The sequence below is a fragment of the Dryobates pubescens genome, chromosome 11, assembly GCF_014839835.1.
Source record: "Dryobates pubescens isolate bDryPub1 chromosome 11, bDryPub1.pri, whole genome shotgun sequence".
NCBI classification, from domain to species: Eukaryota; Metazoa; Chordata; class Aves; order Piciformes; family Picidae; genus Dryobates; species Dryobates pubescens.
This window is the reverse complement of record NC_071622.1, coordinates 34,825,507-34,845,397: the sequence shown is the minus strand read 5'-3', so window position 1 is coordinate 34,845,397 and position 19,891 is coordinate 34,825,507. Positions and strand designations below refer to the sequence as shown.

Below are 19,891 nucleotides of genomic sequence, written 5' to 3'. Positions count from 1 at the left end.
ATTTTCCAGACCAAACACTTCAGTATAGGAGGCAGCAGGAAAGCCAGGAATCATTCAGTCATCTGCTACTTTAAAGCTGTGACCTATATCTAGTAACCAAAGAAAAGACATTAGAAGACAGAGCTTTAGAGGAGATTATTAGACATAGTGGAGAAACAATTCCTTGATGCCATTACGACTTCAAAGCAGAATTTAGCTCTCTGCACTGTGTGTCTCTTTTGTATGTTTTGAACTCGTTCCATTATGAATCCCTCAGTGCTGTCACATGCCATCTATCCAACAGTGCCATCCTGCTCCCACAGGAGACACAAATGAGTCCAAGAGGAAAATTTTGCCCCAACATGAAAAAGCAATGAAAAAAAATACTCTTGTACTTGTGACAGGCTAATGCAAATGTGAATAATTAAGGGGTTCAGATATTCAGGTTTGCTGTATCCTCTCGTTTTTCTCTTTCATCACAGTTACAGGGTCTACATGCAGAGTACCTTTCTAGGAGGCTAGAAAAGATGCTGCCTTGTTGTCTGAGATGGACTTTGTCCTGGGAGCCACCATTTTCTTATCTCCAAGTAACAGACTATATTAAAGTAGTTGCACCAGAGGTTAGAAGGTCTGTTCATGAAATATTTGTAAAGGTTTATCTCTCTTCTGACCACAGCAATCTTTTAAATGGATGCCTGTAAAAAAAGAAACATCCTCTCACTTGGCCAGAGCAGAGTTATTTATGGAATAACCTGGGAATTCAATACAAAGAGCAAATGCCCACAGCCAGGCATTTTCCTGAGGGACTGGGGAGGGGGGGGATAAGAAGAATGGACATATACACAGACATTGCTGCATTTCTGAATTCTGATATGGCAAGCAAACCAAAAACAAAAGTCATCTGTCAGTTCCACACAGCAGAGCCCAGACCCCATATGCCACTCTTCCCAGAAGAGGATTACTGTTTTAATATGTTGAGTTCACATCATCTACTCCACACAGAGTGTGTAAAACAAAATGGGGGGAAAAAATCCATCTGTAAACTATGGAAAAGTCAACCCTGCTGACAGAATATATCCAGCTGGAAGAGACCTTGAATATCATCCAGCCCAACCTTCAACCTAGCACTGAAGGGTCAACACTACACCATGTCCCTAAGCACCAGCACCACAGGCTGCTTGAACACCCCCAGGGATAGTGACTCCAGTATTGCCCTGGGCAGACCATTCCAGCGTCTGAGAGCCCTCTCTGGGAAGAAATATTTCCTAGCATCCAGCCTGAACCTCCCCTGGGGTAGCTTGGAACCATTTTCTCTGCTCCTGTCTCTTGCCACCAAGGATCAGAAGCTGCCCCCTCCTTGCTCCAACCTCCCTTCAGGGAGCTGTAGAGAGCAATGAGGTCTCTCCTCAGTCTCCTCTTCTCCAGCCTGAACACCCCCAGCTCCCTCAGCCTCTCCTTGTAGCCCAGGTGCTCCAGGCCCTTCTCCAGCCTCCTTGCCCTTCTCTGGACACTCTCCAGCCCCTCAATGTCCTTCCTGTAGTAAGGGCCCAGAACTGAACACAGTACACAGGGTGTGGTCTCCCCAGTGCTGAGCACAGGGGCATGATCACCTCCTGTCCCTGCTGCCCACCCTGTTTCTAACCCAAGCCAGGATGACATTGGCTTTCTTGGCCACGTGGGCACACAGGGGACTCATGTTCATTCAACTACCAACCAACCCCCCCAGGTCCCTTTTCAAGTTGCAGTGCACACCATACCATCTCAGACAGGGCCCTTGTGCAGGGAAATTGTGTGGCAACTAGGGACAAGAAGGTTTTCATAGGCTACTGAGCAACTGCTGCTACTGAGCAACTGCTGCTACTGAGCAACTGCTGCTTCTGCAGCCTCTGGCCAAACTTCTGCTTGCTACACACCTCCCAATGCCATTGTGACACCACTGGACCTGCACAGCCACAGACCCCCTAGCTCTCAGCCAGTTCCAATTCATCCCCAAATTATTTCATCCTGCTTTTGCCAGGGGGTTTATTCAGTGACACAGTACAGGTCCCTGTTTATGCAGTGTGCTTTCTGTTCCCATGGAAGCAGTGAAACACTGCCTGCATCCAGCACTTGCAAAGCCCAGGAATAAAGGGAAACTTTGCTACAGCAGGCAGAGAGCACCTGGATAAAGAGATGATGGTCTGCAGTCACGTTCTATAGAGTGCAGCATTGCCAACAAAGTGCTGGAAAATAATTTCAAAGCATGTTTTCAACAGCTGTGGCAGCTGTTGTCTGCCTGACAAGTGCAAAACAAGGTTCTTTCTTCATCTAATGAAGCTCCATTGATAGCACTTGTGTCTTTAGGGGGCAAGGTTTTATGTTGAGCTGAGCTCTTAAAAATCAGCTTGGCATCCCCAGGGATGCTCACTGATGGCCAAGTTTTCTGTTTGTTAAAAGAAGAATAAACCTCTCTTCTTTAAAACACTATTCCAATTAATTCAGCAGAAGCCTAAGCTCCATAACTGTGAATTTGATCTTTCAGTTCCCTCAAGTTCTTTCAATTTCCCCCTGAACTCAATGAGTTTTGCTGAAGCAATAAAAGTACGGATTCAGATCTCAGTTGGGCAAATAGTGTTGCACAACTAATCAGAATCATAGAATTCTTAGGGTTAGAAGGGACCTCAGGGATCATTTAGTTCCAATCCCCTGCCATGGGCAAGGACACCTCACACTACATCAGGTTGCTCACAGCCACCAGCCTGGCCTTCAAAACCTCCAGGGAGGAGGTTTCCACCACCTCCCTGGGCAACCTGTGCCAGTGTCTCACCACCCTCATGGTGAAGAACTTCTTCCTAACATCCAATCTGAATCTACCCATTTCTAGTTTTTTTCCATTCCTCCTAGTCCTATCATTTCCTGACACCCTAAAAAGTTCCTCCCCAGCTTTCTTGTAGCCCCCTTTAGAGACTGAAAGGCCACAATTAGGTCTCCTAGGAACCTTCTCTTCTCCAGACTGAACAGCCCCAACTACTTGGAGAGAAGAACCAAAATGTTCCTGCTGTGGAAAGCATTCTCTCTTTTGGCTGGAGTAGTTTGTTACTGTTAAAGTACCTAATAGGATGCTGACAATAAACATAGAATCATAGAATGGTTTGGGTTGGAAGGGATCTTCCAAGGTGTGAACCCCCCTGCAGTTAGCAGGGACCTCTTCAGCTGGATCAGGTTGCTCAGAGCCATATCCAACCTGACTGTGACTGTTTCCAGGGATGGGAGGTCTACCACCTTTGGGCAACACGTAATCATCTATTTCCATCCATCCATGTACAAAAGGAGCTGGATTTCAGCAACAGGGGTGCTGAAGCTCAGAGTGAAGGATAAGTACTTCTTCATAGGGCCACAAGAACAATCAGAGGACTAGCAGCCTTGTCCTGTGAAGGAAAGCTGAGAGAGCTGGGCTTGTTCTGCCTTGAGGAGGATTAGGGGAGACCTCATAACCATGTACAGGTATATAAAGGGTGGCTGTCATGAGGAGGGAGACTCCCTTTGTGCAGAGTCCCATGGTGAAGACAAGAGGTGATTGGCACAAGCTGCTGCTGGGGAGATTCAGACTGGATGCCAGAAAAAACTGTCTCACCATTTGAACTATTAGACTTTGGAATAAACTGCCAAGGGAGGTGGTGGATTCCCCTACATTAGACACTTTCAAGGCCCAGCTTGCCAGGGTGCTGGGCCAGATCATTTAAACTATATTCTTACCCTGGAATGTTGGACTAGATGAACCTTCAGATGCCTTTCAACCTGGTATTCTATGAGCCTATGTGTACACAGTCACTCAGCAAAGGAAAATCTCCCTCCAGGTATAGTCACCAAGAGGGGGTGAAGACTTCTTAGGTTCCATTCTAAGAGGAGAAGATCTGACTGCCAGGCTGCTTCTTCATGGAGAGAACTCTCCACAGCAGAATTCCATTGATACCCACTCCACAGCAGTATCTTAGTTAACTGGAGGCCTGACTTCTAGACCCAGAGGTGCCAGCTAATGACTGAGGGCATCATGCTGATCTTTGTCAGCTTCTGGCAAGCCTCAGGACCCTTGGGATTTTTTGGGGGTGGGGCTGGTGGTTGTACCTGCCACAGTTTCCACGACATTGTTACAGAGAATGCTTTATGGTGGATAAAAAAAGAGCTGTTGGCTAGTGCAGATCAAAATCCATCTGACCCTTCTGTACCCACAAAACAGGAATTTGTTAACCCTTGCATCACCACTTCTGGTCAGACTATCTCGACTGAAATGGACAGGAGGCACTTTCTGATTTTTTTTTAGCACCAACACATTTTCCTTTAGGAAATCATATAAATGGGATCATCACTGTGGTGGGTTGGCTCTGGCTGGATGGCCAGTGCCCCACAAAGGTGCTCAATCAATCCCCTCAACTGGACAGGGGAGAGAAAAATATAATGCAAGGCTCCTGGGCTGAGAGAAGGACCAGGAGATCACTCACCAATTACTGTCATGGGCAAACCAGATTTGACAAAACTAGTTTATTTTATAGCTAATCAAATCAGAGCAGGATAATGAGAAGTAAACCCTAATCTTAAGAACATGTTGCCCCCCATGGTCTGCACGGGGACAACCTGCCTCACCTGTCTTCACCACAGGCTGCAGGGGCATCTCTTCTTTGGCATCTGGAGCACTTCCTCCCTCCTCCTTCTGCACTGACCTCGGTGTCTACAGAGTTGTTTCACATATTCTCACTCTTCTTTCCAGCTGCAATTGCTGCTGTGCAGCAATCCACCCCCCTTCTTAAGTATGTTGTCACCAAGGCACTACTGACATTGCTGACTGGCTCAGCCTTGGTCAGCAGCAGGTCCACCTTGGAGCTGGGTGGCCTTGACTCTATCACACACAGGGGAAGCTTCTAGCAGGTTCTTAGAGAATCAGAGAATCACAGAATGTTAAGGGCTGGAAGAGACCTCATAAGATCACCCAGCCCAGCCACCCTGCCAGAGCAGGATCACTTAGAGCAGGTCACACAGTAAGTCACCCAGGCAGTTCTTGAATATCTCAGACAGAAACTCCACAGCCCCCCTGGGCAGCCTCTTCCAGTGTTCTATCACCCTCGCAGGGAAAAAATTCTTCCTCCTGTTTCCATGGAACTTCCTACGCCTCAACTTCCACCATTGCCCCTTGTGCTGTCATTGGGCATCACCCAGCAGAGCCTGGCTCCATATTCTTGGTACTCACCCTGCACATCTTTATCAACATGAATGAGGTCACCCCTTTGTCTCCTCTTCTCCATGTAGATCCTTGTCCCTCTTGAGCTAGGGAGTCCAAAACTGATGCAGTATTCCAAATGCCACACTTTGGAACACAGGCACTGATAATTCTTTTCCTCCTCTATTTCACTATATAAACAGAGAAGTTCTTGTCAAGGCCTGACACTGACAAAAAAAGTAATTGCTTCAATGCAGCTACATTTAAATAAATGTGTGTGTGTGTGTTTTAACCTCCCTCCTTACTCCTTCCATCACAAAATTGTGAAGAACTAACCTGGAGAATTACCACAACTCCTCCTGCCCTGACAGCAGTCACAAAGATTCCATTGCATCCTTCCCACCAGATGCTTATTTATGGCAAGAATTTGTAGGGCAAGGTCTGGTTACTGCCCTGTGTTTCACTGTACCTAATTATCACAGCTGCACTGTTCACTGGCACAACAGTAAAATGTAATTAGTAGTAGGGGTTTTGCAACTTTCTGAAGCTACATCATGATGTGTTACTCAGTTCATTTTACCAGAGAAGCACCATAACCCCCTCTGCTCTTTCAGAATGCAGCAACTGTGTGAACAGAGGCAGATAAAGCACTCTTGAGTAATTCTTAATGACGTGTGCTGATTATTTTCAAGCCAGATTCATGATTTCAGAACAAGTGAGGCTGATAGAGTAAATGCAGCTCTTAAGTGGCCATCACTCATTAACCACTCTCTCCAATAACAGTTACCAATTAGGCTATAGCTCCTCAACCTTAGATGGTTTACTTAGAACAACCCAGTGGCAAGGCTAACACAAAGGGACTTTTTTTTACTTAAAGGCTATAGTGCTGATGGGTAGGAGCCACTACCAAACACCTGGAGTTTGGTACTGACAGTCAAGCACAAACCTCTGCTCACAGCTTCTCCATTTCCAGAAACCCTCCGAGCCTACTCTACTGCCTGGAGCCACTTTCATAGGGGTACCAATGAGCCCCCCCTGTATCCCTGAGTCATCAGAAACCCTGGAAATCCTTCCTGGTAAGGTTAGAACTAGCCTCCACTTTGGCATGCCAAAACCTGCAACCTGTTGCAGCTCGAGAAAGTGGTTTTCAATGATTTGGAGTCAAGACTACAGATCTGCTTTCCACACCTGCCTGCAGGCAAGGAGTATGTTTTTGGTTTTACCCCCTTATGAAACTTCTTTGCTTGTTTGCTCGCCACAGAACAAGGATTAGCACATCCTCTGTGGGTAAATGAATGAAGAGGTGCTGGTGAGAATCTTCACCTCCATTGCCATAGCACACTGCTGCTAGAGCAGTCAAAATGCGAGCTACTGTCTGAACCAGGTTTCCCATGTTCCCCCTCAAAAGGAGGCACAGAAAATAAACTGTAACTGCTTGAGTCACACTTCTCTCACTGCACCTTAAAGCTAAACACCACAATGCACGAATAAACCTCCAGGCACAAGAAGACCTTTGCAGGCATTAACAGCACGCTACAAAAGAATGAAAATGCTTTCCCCTACGAAGAACTCCTGCAGGCCGTGTCCAGGGTACCTCTCCATGCCATCAACAGGAGCCTGTCTGAGAAAAGGCTGCACGCCTGGATCGACCAACAGGATCTCGAAAGATGCCATTTCACCATGGAAACAGCTGTTAATTCTGCTCTCTGGAAGACTGTAGCAGGAGCTGCACCAGCTCCTTCGGAGCTCTGGGGAACGACACGCCTCAGTAGCGCACATGCGGCTGAAGAGCTCAGGGGTTTTGCGCAGTGCGAGTCGCACCGCTCCTCCCGGCGGTGCCGAGGGAGCTGTCCTTAGCCATGGGATCTCAATTCCAGCACACCTGCAGGAGCGCGTTGGTCCGACGGGAGTGCGATTCCCTGGGCCACTGTGCTACTAGTTGCCAGAAACACGACAAAAGACCCACACCGCCCACAGCGCGCCCGGTACAGCCTCCCGCCTGCGGGGATGCCCGCAGGTGCCAGGCCTGACGGTGCACACCTGCGCACCGCCGACGGCAGCCAGGGCTCCCCTCGGCGTGCGCGCACCGCGGCGGTGCCTCGCCTCCAGCCCCGGCCGCTGTCGCGAAGGAGTTAAGGCGGCCGGGCCCCGCAGCGCCCGCAGCTACGCCGCTGGGGCCGGGCCCCTTCCCCCGCCGCCGAGCGGGCTCCTGACGTCAGCCCGGCGCACGGCGCGGGGACGCGCGAGCGGGCGGTGCGGGGCTCGGCGCGGCGGCGGCGGGCGGAGGAGACGCGCGGCGGGCGGCCGGGGGAGCGCTGCCGCGGGCCGCCGCCCGCGGCCCCGCCAGCATGTCCGCGAAGGAGCGGCCCAAGGGCAAAGTGACCAAGGACAGCGTCACCCTCCTGCCCTGCTTCTACTTCGTGGAGGTGAGTGGCCGCCCCCGCTCAGCGGGCTCCTCGGGAACTGGCGGCGGGTGCAGGGGGTTGGTGGGCGCGGGGAGCGGCGCGCCCCGGAGCCGTGCGCCTCGGAGCCGTGCCGCGGGGAGCGCCGCCGGCCCCGCGGAGAGGGTCTCGCCTCGGCGCTCCTACCGCACCGTCTGATGCAAAATCCCTACGCGCTGCTGCGCGTTCCCAAAATCGGCATCCCAGCCCCCGTAAGGAGCAGGCAACAATTAACCTCTTCTTCACAGCCCTTTCTAGTGAGAACGAGCTCTAAGAATTACTCAGAAAAGGAAAGGGTTGCTCAACTGAATCATGCTCTGCGCACTGGAGCCCCTGGGGAGGAAGACGTTTCAAGAAGGGCTGGCTTATTCTAAGCAAACGCCGCTCGCGTTGCTTCGGTAGAATAAAAATCACCTTCGTAAGGGAACGCTTAGGAAATCAGAATGGAAATTATGGCCCCGGGTATGTTTTTACCGGCCCCTGGATTATGTGCTTTCTCGAACAGAACTAAAAATGTCTGCTTTGAAAATGGAATGAGGTTCTCGGCACATCTTCAAGAGCAAGCCCTGCTATGGCTGCTCAGCTGGTAGCAGGTGGAGTTGCAGAGCTACTGGCTGCTTGGTGTGTCACTTGGAGGCGTTTAGCCCCCTTGGAAAGTACAGGCACTTACGTACCTCTGCAAGATCACAAGCAGACAGTTTAAGCTTAAGGAAGTTGGTGTGATGTGAATCTGCTTAATGGCACAGTGGTAAGAAGGGGACAAAAATGCTTTATGGATTGTGCGCAGCATTTCCAGGTGACCTCACTCACAAAGGTGACTGAGCAACTAAGGCACTTTGAGGCACCATATAACTTACCTTGGAGAGAGATTGTGAAAATCAGGTGAAGAATTTAATGGTAAACTACAGTGTAAGTTAACCACAACTGGTACATAAAGGCATTAAAATGCATACAACAATTAATGTATAAAATACTAAAATGCAAACACTGGGAGAAAATAACCCCCAAATTACCTTATTTTAGGTGCATTTTAAGGGCTTTGGAGGCTCTCTAGGAGGCAGAAGGGGTCAGTGCCAATGGAGTGCTTCTGCATTCCCTAAGCACCGGGACATGGTCAGGAGGTGGCCTGAAGCAGGCAAACCTACTGAAAGGCTTTGCAGAGGCTGATTGTGTAGAATCATCAGACACATCCTTTCAATGCAAATAGGCCTGCTCAAGAAAAGCCTTTTGATGGAAGGCACTTGCCGTGCCATATAGCTTACATTAGCTTTCATAGGAAGGAACGGTCAAGCTTGGAGAAGCCCCTAAAAAAGGTAGGGGGCTTCCTCACTGTGCTATCTTTGCTGATTTGGGAATCCAGATGGAAGGGACCTTGCTGGACCAGCTTGTAACTGTAATGCATGGAATGATGTAGAGATCCTGCAGCACACAACAGGACTGCTGTTGGCTGGACTGTGCTTTGGCCTGCAGCAAGGTGGGATGAATACAGAGCAGCATCACAAAATGTGTGCCTGCTGCTCAAGAGTTGCCTTATATAATATTAACTGCATAGTTGTAATTCCCATAGAAGCTCCCTGTAGCTGTTAGGCGGAATAAGGCACAGGATTCTGCAAGCAATGAAGAACTTAAACTGACCTCTGTGTACCACTCTCGCATGAACCAGGCGAGATTTCCACTTGGTGTGGAGTCCTAAGACCTTCATCAAGTCATTTACAGATAGATCTAAAAAGATCTCTGCTCTGAGGGCCTCAGAGTCCTCACGGAACAGAATGGTCTCCTAATGAACTCTAAGGACATCTACGTTACTCAGTCACAGGAGCAGTCAAGAGCCTGCATGAGCCCTTTTCCCCTCCAGGAGTAACTTCCAATTAGTGACCTGCTATTTATAGCCACTCTTGAACTGCTGAGCATGTAGATACTCACTACAAGGAACATCAAGACTGCAGTCAATACACCTGAGCCTAAACATTGGTTAGGACTACGGACACAGTTCTGACATGGAGGGGTTTCGGCTATCAGGATCCTTCAGACTGTGTTCTGAGTTACACTAACTCCTTCTTAACAAATGTGTGTGCTGACAGAAATTTCCAGGACTGGGTAAAATAGGACTGTATTTAATTTAACTTAGAGGATCTGGGCCTGATTTTGGTTTCAGACTGATCTTAAAAATAATTCAAACTATCAGATTTTACCAAAACCAGAGTTAGAGCCTGAAACCAATGTATCTCTCTTAAGAACATTGTTAGCACTTGAACTATTTTCTTGATTTGATCTGGAAAAGCAAAAGGAGAATCAGGCTACAGCTCTGGAATACAAACACGGAAAGGCAGTAAAATGAATAGGTGGAGCTTCTGTACAATGCAGATGGCTCATTTTCTAAGGAGAGGCAAACAAACCCTCACGCATTTTCAGTTACACATGGTCCAGTTGTATGATTCATAAAACATCTTGATGATTTATCCTATGTATAATAAGAATATTTCAGAAGTTATTTCAGAACTCTGGCAAGATTTCTGCACAGCACACACTGATGAGTGGAATAGTTTCAAGATGCCCAGTGCTAGGTCTGGTCCTATTCAACATCTTCATCAATGACATTGATGAGGGGACAGAGAGTCTGCTCAGCAAGTTTGATGATACCAAACTGGGAGGCTTAGCTGAGACACGTGAAGGCTGTGCAGCCATTCAGTGAGACTTGGACAGACTGAGAGCTGAGCAAAGAGGAACCTAATGAGGTTCAGCAAGGATAAGTGCAGAGTCCTGCACCTCCTGCACCAGTACAGGTTAGGAGGTGATCTGCTAGAGAGCAGCCCTGTGGAGAAGGACCTGGGAGTCTTGGTGGACAAGTTCCCCATGGGTCAGCAGTGTGCCCCTGTGGCCAAGAAGGCTAGTGGGATCCTGGGGTGTGTCCAGCAGATCCAGGGAGGTTCTCTTTCCCTTCTACTCTGCGCTGGTGAGGTCCCACCTGGAATACTGCATCCAGTTCTGGGTTCCCCAGTTCAAGAGGGGCAGGGATCTGCTCAAGAGAGTCCAGCAGAGGACTACAAGGATGATTAAGGGACTGGAGCACTGCCTGATGAGAAGAGTCTGAGAACCCTCAGGCTGTTTGGTCTGGAGAGGAGAAGGCTGAGAGGGGATTTAATAAATGTCTATCATTATCTAAGGGCTGGGTGTCAAGAGGGAGGGGACAGCCTCTGCTCAGTTGCATTCTGTGATAGGACAAGGGTCTATGGATGGAAACTACAGCACAGGAGGTTCCACCTCAACATGAGGAGGAACTTCCTCACTGTGAGGGTCACAGAGCACTGGAACAGGCTGCCCAGAGAGGCTGTGGAGTCTCCTTCTCTGGAGACTTTCAAGACCCATCTGGATGTGTTCCTGTGTGACCTGTGCTGGATTCTGTGGTCCTGCTCTGGCAGGGGGGTTGGACTCAATGATCTCCAGAGGTCCCTTCCAACCTCTAACATCCTGTGATCATGACCTGAAGCACGTGGCAGTCAGCACTGCCAGGCCTGTTTCATTTTTAGTTATGCTCATGGTGTTTCAGGGTTCTGTAAACTCTGTGGGTTCTCTGAGCTTCATTTGCACACTGAGAAAGATAAAAACCACCATGAAAATTCCCAGCCACTCTGGTCTAGTGGGAATTAATTTTCATGGTGTAAAGTCTGCATGCCTCTGGGAGATAGGTAAAATTAATATTCCTGGAATAAGTTTTGCTTTTTGCTAACTGACTTCAGCACATGCAGAATATATCATGCTTACAGAACAAATATGGATGGCTCGTGTTAGTATAAAGCTTGTAGGTTGATGTACTTTCTTTTCTTGACAGAATGGTCACTCTTTAGAGGCAGGGCAGACAGGTACATTTCTTCATGGAGAAGGAAAAAGACTCTTAGTTCCCTATGCTGTTCCACTTCAAAAACCTCCTGATTTAAATCTAGATTTCACAGAAGCTGCTGTGAATTTGGCCTTTGACTTCAGTCAGACTATTGGTTCATCTGGTGCCCCAGATGTGGGAATACAAAAGGCCACGGTGTTGTCAATCTGAGTAGCTTCATGTGCTTATTCTCCACTTAAATTGTTTTCCTGTGGCACAGCCTTGGTCTGTTGGCTGCTTAACTTGCAGGGACTAAAATCAGAGACATTTCTGACAATGTCCCTACTTAATCTTCTAGGTTGTTGTGCATGATGTGTGCATACAGACACAAGTAGCATCTTTTTCTGAGCAGGATTGTTTGGAAACACTTCTTTCATTACTGTGGGAGCACTTACGTTCCTTGCTCCCCGAATGAGCTGGCGTTCTCACCAGCAGAAAGCACAGCGATCTGTTACCATTGTAGGCCTCCAGGCTGCAAAATGCAGGAGGTCAGCAGCTTGCACTGAAATAAGTGCATGTAGAGAATGTTCAAGCACCATATGCTGTATTTCGTCTCTAACACAGACTGACACAGCTAGGTTTGAAACGTCAGATGTTTGTAGGCATCACTTGGTAGCTCAATGCCACTTCTCAGTCACATCTGGATTTTTTTTTCCCAGCTATTAAGCCATGCATGACCCACCACAAAGTCTGCACTTTGTCACCTGCAAGTCATGTACAGGTGTGACTGCAAGCAATGCAAAAAGCCAAGGGAGTGCAGTGATCAGAAGAGGAGAGAGAGTAAGCTATAAGGCTAAATGTTACTTCCTAGGAGCAAGGTGCTTGGGCCCAGTGTTAAACTATAGTGCTGTGTCTTGGAGGCATGCCGTAGTCACACTTCTCTCTAGATAGGTTTTCTGTTATGTTTAAATGAGCCTTAGGATGGGGGGGAAACAACAAAAAGCTCCAGCTACAGCAGATGAAATTACCCCATGCTGTGGAAGTAGCATAACACTTTCCAAACATTGGGTTTTTTTCTTCTCAAAAGAGTCAACTGTGTGGGAGGAGAGGGGAAGGAGAAACACAGTTAACAGTCTGTTCAGTGAGCTGGCCTCATGTGTCTGACTCACAGAGGACAGAGGTTAGATGTGTTTATAAAAATGCATGAGAGACCAGCATCCCCAAAATATGAAGTGGCTGTCTAAGGCCTGAGGAGGCTGCTACACACTCAAATCAGATATGTAGTTAATTGCCTAAGTCATCAACAGTACCTTCTCCAGGTCACTTTTATGCTTACAGGAGAGCTGTTTAGCCTGCATCTTACCAGCTTTTCACAGAAGATGAGCAGAAAAAGGGAGGTGTCAGAGCTGTGCCAAGGCTGTCCTAGGTGCAAAAATACGAGTCCCACATGTTAGACCTCCCTCTGTTTGGCTACTTGCTTGAAATTTAAGACTTTGAGTAGTTTGTAGTGAAAGAAGGTCCTGCTCCCTATCCAGTCCTGCACAATCCTCCTGACCTAATAGCCCCATAGTAAAAGGAGGCCTGAATACATTAGAAATCATAGAATTGTTAGGGTTGGAAGGGACCTCAAGGATCATCTAGTTCCAACCCCCCTGCCATGAGCAGGGACACCCTCTACAAGACCAGGTGAAAAGATCAATTTTTTTCCAAATGATTACCTCGATTAGACTCGAGGTGAGGAAAAAGTTCTTCACTGAGCGAGTCATTCGTCATTGGAATGGGCTGCCCAGGGAGGTGGTGGAGTCGCCGTCCCTGGAGGTGTTCAAGGGGAGATTGGACGTGGCGCTTGGTGCTATGATCTAGTTGTGAGGTCTGTTGGAACAGGTTGGACTTGATGATCCTTGGGGTCTCTTCCAACCTTAGTTGCTGTGATACTGTGATACTGTGATACCTCTTCCAAAATGTATACCCCTCTGTGATTTTCTTCTGCAATTGTTAAAAATCTGTGAACTCTGCAGCCAAAATGAATAAAGAATTGTCTGCTGTGGAACCTTAGGTACACAGGAGCCACTCTGTGCAAACGTTGTATCTTGACTGGTGATCTTGTCACTGAACAAAGGAAGGCAGTTCAGGAGTGGAAAACCAGCATGGGAGTAAGCTTCTGGAGAAGGGCTGGCACCCAGAAAAATACTCACTTGCATTTTTTTGGCTATATGTGTGTATATATATATATATATATATATATATGTAAATATAAACCAAATATGTTTAAGAGAGTAGAATAAATAAAGTATTGTGTAGAGGTGGTTTGGAGGAAATTCCTGGCTGCACTTTGATAGCATTGCCCCAGGGAGAGCTGCTTGTTGCTGTTCTTGATTTACCATAAAGTAAGTTTCACAATAAACAGTATCACAGTACATTAGAGGTTGGAAGGGACCTCCAGAGATCATCCAGTCCAAACCCCCTACCAAAGTAGGGCCACCCAGGGTAGTCTGCACAGGAATGCATCCAGGTGGGGTTTGAATGTATCCATGGTAAACTTTGAACATTTTTTGTTGGTTTGAATTGTTTTGAAAAATAGCTATTTCTCTCATCTTCCTGTTTGGTATTTTAGTTTAGAGACTGGATTATAGGTGAATGAACATTAGAATAGAATAGGATAGAATAGAATAGAATGGAATGGAATGGAATGGAATGGAATAGAATGGAATAGAATAGATCAGGTTGGAAGAGACCTTTGAGATCATTGAGTCCAACCTATCATCCAACACCATCTAATCAACTAAATCATAGCACCAAGTACCCCATCCAGTGTCTGCCTAAACAGCTTCAGTGATGGTGACTCCACCACCTCCCTAGGCAGCACATACCAATGGCAAATCACTCTTTCTATGAAGAACTTCTTCCTAACATCCAGCCTAAACCTCCCCTGGTGCAGCTTGAAACTGTGTCCTCTTGTTCTGGTGCTGGTTGCCTGGGAGAAGAGACCAAACCCCACCTGGCTACAACCTCCCTTCAGGTACTTGTAGACAGCACTAAGGTCTCCTCTGAGCCTCCTCTTCTCCAGGCTAAGCAACCCCAGCTCCCTCAGCCTCTTCTCACAGGGCTGTGCTCCAAACCCCTCCCCAGCTTTGTTGCCCTTCTCTGGACACGTTCCAGCAATCAACATCTTTCCTAAACTGATCCAGATAAGAAGACTCCACAATCTCTCTGGGCAGCTTGCTCCAGTACGTGCAGTATCCAAAATCTCACTTTTTGTAGTTATTAATTGATTATAACTCTTCCTGGATTTAATTAATAATTGTAGTAACGGTAATAATAATAATAATAATAATAATAATACTATAATGACTCATCAAATGCCTTTGAAGTCACACTGAAAAGAAATGCATCAATGGTATTTTTTGTGTGAGTGTTGTAAAATTTCTGCCTAAGGACTTGCTTTCTGTTTAAGGATGTCTACCTAATTAAATAGAAATATCTATAAAGTATTTTTAGGTTATTCTTGCCTGAGAATAATTTTGTTGGACAACCTGTGCTTTGCTGGTTTCTCCCTGTGTAATTGCTGCTTCACAAATGTTTATTGAAAAAAAACAAGAAGAAGAAATAAGCCCTTTTAGGATTGCCATGCACACATCATGACATGTAGCCGCTCTATTTTTGGTCTTACACATACTGAGAGGTTTTCCACTAAGGTATGGCAAAAGATTGAGAGGTTTGAGGAGTTGCACAAAGATATCTGTGGTATTTCTAAAGGTACACTCTTAATTGGCAGCCACCGAACAATTCAATTAAACTCTAAAATCAATGCTGGAAGATATAAGAATAACTTAATTTTCCAAAATGTAAAGGATACAGATTTTAGTGACAGTTGGGATGTGAAATTAAACTGTGAGTTAAAATTAAATCAAATAGTGCTAAATATAGAAGAAAGATCATGGGATAGGGATCTACTTGACAGAGTCCAAGGAAGGGCTACAAGGATGATTAAAGGACTAGAGCACTGCCTGATGAGGAGAGGCTGAGAGCCCTGGGGCTGTTTAGTCTGGAAAGGAGAAGACTGAGAGGGGATCTGATCAATGTCTAGAAATATGTGAGGGCTGGGGTAAGGAAGGAAGGGGCAGCCTCTGCTCACTTGTGCCCTATGATAGGACAAGGGGCAGTGGATATAGATTGAGGAAGAACTTCTTTACTGTAGGGGTCACAGAGAACTGGAACAGGATGCCCAGAGAGGTTGTGGGGTCTCCTTCTCTGGAGACTTTGAAGCCCTGTCTGGATGTGTTCCTGTGTGACCTGTGCTAGCTTCTATAGTCCTGCTCTGGCCAGGAGGTTGGACTCCATGACCTCCAGAAGTCCCTTCTAACCCCTAACATCCTGTGATCTTGTGAATTTTTATCAGGAGAAACCAATAGCATTCATTAGCTGTCTCTTTAAGGCAACCCTGCTATTTGCTTGATTGCTGACAAAGATTCTCTGATTCCCAGAAACAAGAGAAACACCAGGAGGCAGCTTCTGTGCTCAGGAGCTCCTTGTTTGCCATGGAAGGGTTGCAGAATGGCTTAAGGACCTAAGAATTTCCTGTATAACAATTATTTACAAAGAATATAAAAGATCCCAACAGCATATCAGACATCCCTTAACCCTTTGGGACAGGTGGGCTCGTCATACTATCTTTATTCTGCATCTGGCTAATTACATGTTGACTTTCTCTGAAAGCTACATACATACTGCTTCTCTCTTTTCTGCAGGTAAAACTAACACCACAGCCTTTGTATTTGTATCCAGTGTCAAGGAAGATCACTCAAGTCACTCTGCTCAGCACACTAAGCAATGACTTCAGTATTCAGCTATAATTACAAGAGAGGCATTTAATTTTTCTCCCTACTTAGCCTGATTGAAACATAGCCCAGGCTCAGGCTAAATGCTTTTGTAACCCTTATTTAACAAGTGCCTGGTGGTAGCCACCAACATAGGATTTGGATATGAATTCCCAGTAAGAGACAATGCAAGGCAAAGAGGAGTCACATAAATGCAACCTACAAAGCAGGTTCAGACAGCTGAGTATGTGACACTCCATGGCTGCACTCTCACAACACCCATGGATTTTAAGATGCTCTTTTCCTGAATATAAATATGAACTCTTTGCTAAGTGCTGGCAAATAGAAGACTTGGATGCTTTAGGGACGTTACTGCATTACCAAATGCTCTTTTGGTTTGTCCTGCATTGTCATGTATAGGAGGTTTTCACCTTTTATTTTTCTCCTTCTAAGATCTCTGGGTACTTACCTCCTTGTTGTGTTCTTTGGAATAGAGATCATCTTTTCCCATGCTTGGACAATTCCTAGCTCAATACAGCACAGTCTTTTAATATTAATAACATTAATTATAGAATCACAGAATTGTCAGGGTTGGAAGGGACCTCAAGGATCATCTAGTTCCAATCCCCCTGCCATGGGCAAGGACACCTCACACCAGATCAGGTTGCTCAGATCCACATCCAGCTTGGCCTTAAAAACCTCCAGCAATGAGGCTTCTACCACCTCCCTGGGCAACCTGTTCCAGTGTTTCACCACCCTCATGGTGGAGAATTTCTTCCTAACATCCAATCTTAATCTACCCATTTCTAGTTTTGGTCCATTCCCCCCAGTCCTATCATCCTAAAAAAAAATAATAGCAAAGTCCTATGGCTTAATAAAGGCTCTTAAATTACAGCTTAAGAAAATACCAGGAGGGAAGAATAAAAAAAAAAGAAACAACCCAACAAAGAAGCCTCAAATCAAACCTTTTCAGCAGCTGTACCGATTATGGGCCTGACTTTAAGATTTTAAGGCATACAGAGTTTGACCACTTGTGTCAAACTCAGCTTTTACAAGTCCAAATTACAAGCTGAAAAGGGTTCTTCCTCCATTTGCCAACCAAGGAATTAAGAGCATAAAGGCTTATTAGTCAAGATACATGAATTGAGGCTGAGGCTTTTATTATTCTAATTAAGAACAGGAAAATTCCTCTTCCATTTTGTAATTAAAACAATACACATTCTACCATCTAATTATATTTGACATTTTCAAGGTGTTGGGAGCTGAAGTCTTTAATTGCAGAACTACTGCTGCCTTAAGCAGAACACTCCATAAATATTCATCCATTAAATAGCCAGTTACACAGCTTGGAAGACTTTAGAAACGTTTGCTTTTCTCTTCAGCAACATTAGACTTTGAGAAGACACATTCTACATTTGTCCTGTGGGATCTGACATACTGCATATAGCAAATTAACTATAAACCTATTCATTAGTATTGTGAGCAGCTACACTGGAGATTCATAGCCCTTTAGAATTGTTTCTTCTTCTGGTTTTGGTAGCAGAATGGGTAATTACAGTCAGAAATAACATGGGAGTCCTGAGGAGAAGTCATAAGGCAGTAAAATGCTATTTTTCTGATTCCTTGGTTTCGTAATTAACTATACAATTAGAGCTTACATACAGCAGTTTGAAGGGGGAGAAATGCTATCTACATCTTTTAGTGTCTCACAATAAAAGAACACTTCATGTATTGCCCTTTGGTTTTTTCTGTTTTGATGGTTCAGTATTGCCCATTCAAACAGTCCCCTGCCTAAGAATACCATAACCAAAGTCAGGGTGGACTTGTGGGTACTGCAGAGCCCGTTGTTCACAGAGAGGCTTTCCTTCTCTTGGCAGCAGAGAAATGGGAAAATGCATAACCACAATGGTATTCTGAGGGCAAGGTGTTCCAGGAGTTGCTGTTCACAGAGAGGCTTTCCTTTTCTTGGCAGCAGGGAAATGGGAAAATGCATAACCACAATGGTATTCTGAGGGCAAGGTGTTCCAGCAGTCTGCCTGCTCTGTGTTTCCCTTCTAGGAAATGAACCTTAGGGAAGCTCTAGATAAAAGGGCATTTGTTTCTGAAAAGAAGGGCAATAGGCACCTTGCCTATTTTATTCATTTAGCTCATTGGAGCAAGTTTGTCTCTTGCTATAAGATGCTTTGCCCAGTGAACCTGGACCTTGGCTAAGTCGTTAGCTGTGCCTCTCAAATTGTTAGTAAGATAGTGCACATGTTTTGAGAGTTAGATGCTGGGCAGAAGTGAAGTTGCAATACATAGGAATTCAAATACTATGGAGCATTTCATTGTCCCAGTGAGAGCAGCAGAGACTTGGTGCAAGCTGCCTGCACACAGGGCCAGCTTTCTGGTCAGGAAGCCTCTTAACCCAAATAGCTCCACAGTCTCTGTGCAGGCACATGTGGAGAGAAGGACACCCACTTCCACAGCAATCTTATATATTGCCTGAGTATGAACTTCAAGGAAGTTCCCTTTCAGCCCTGCACATCTGTGTAATGACTAGAAGCAGTCTAGGCCACCTTGACTAATCATGCATGTTTGCATTACAGTCAGTCAGGGACTGCATCCATGGGAAGTAAGCAGTAGTACTATGTAGTGCTGCCAGCTAAAGAACTTGACTTCTTCCTGTGACAGGCAGGAAGCAGGACTCAGATATATTGTATATAATTATGATTTACTATGTAAGAGTTCTGTATTGTCATAGTATCAGTATCAGTCAGGGTTGGAAGGGACCACAAGGATCATCTAGTTCAAACCCCCCTGCCATGGGCAGGGACACCTCACACCAGATCAGGCTGGCCAAAGCCTCATCCAGCCTGGTCTTAAACACCTCCAGGGACAGGGCCTCAGCCACCTCCCTGGACAACCCATTCCAGGGCTTCACCACTCTCATGGGGAAGAACTTCCTCCTCACATCCAGCCTGAATCTCCCCACCTCCAGCTTCATTCCATTCCCCTTAGTCCTATTATGTATTCACATACTATACATACTGTGTATGTTAAATGCTATGCATAATATTTATGTGTAATGCAGTATGTGAGTGCAGATATACCTGAATGTTTGAGTTATATAGACAGAGATACAGATATATACACACACTACTTGCTGAAGTAACCATACTAGATGCCTGGTGTTATTTTTGTGGTGCTCACTTAGGCATGTCAATATACATTCCCTTCCTTTCTACACAATCATGGCCCCTGTATTGGGGGACATTACAGTGCAATCAGCTTGAACACAAATAAACAGGCAAGATTCTTTCATTCTCTACCTTCTGCAGGTTTGCTGAGAACAAAGTTTTTTTATCTTTGCAGATGTAACTCACCATTTTCATATCTATCCTTCAGGACATTAAACTGTTCTGTTCACATAAAAAGTAAGTCACATTTTAAAACACTTTCAGTGAAGTTTAGCTACAACTCCTTCCCTAACCAATCAGAATTACTTTTTATACACAAAAAGTCTGCATCATAGCATCAAGTCCAACCTTTGACCCTACTCTACAAGGTTCACCCCTAAACCATAGCCACATGCCACACATGCAAGTGCCACATGCAAACCACCTTTAAACACATCCAGGCTTGGGGACTCAATCACAGCACATTC

The 19,891-nt window shown here is 45.9% G+C and overlaps 1 protein-coding gene across 1 annotated transcript in view; it reads left to right on the top strand.

The window, feature by feature from the left end:
* The first annotated feature begins 7,432 nt into the window (after positions 1-7,432).
* Positions 7,433-19,891, top strand: part of PLPPR4 (phospholipid phosphatase related 4) — a 38,007-nt gene continuing 25,548 nt past the window's right edge. The window contains exon 1 of the mRNA XM_054165091.1: positions 7,433-7,596. Coding sequence (XP_054021066.1) covers positions 7,519-7,596 — 78 coding nt within the window. The 5' untranslated portion in view covers positions 7,433-7,518. The remainder of the gene's footprint in view (positions 7,597-19,891) is intronic.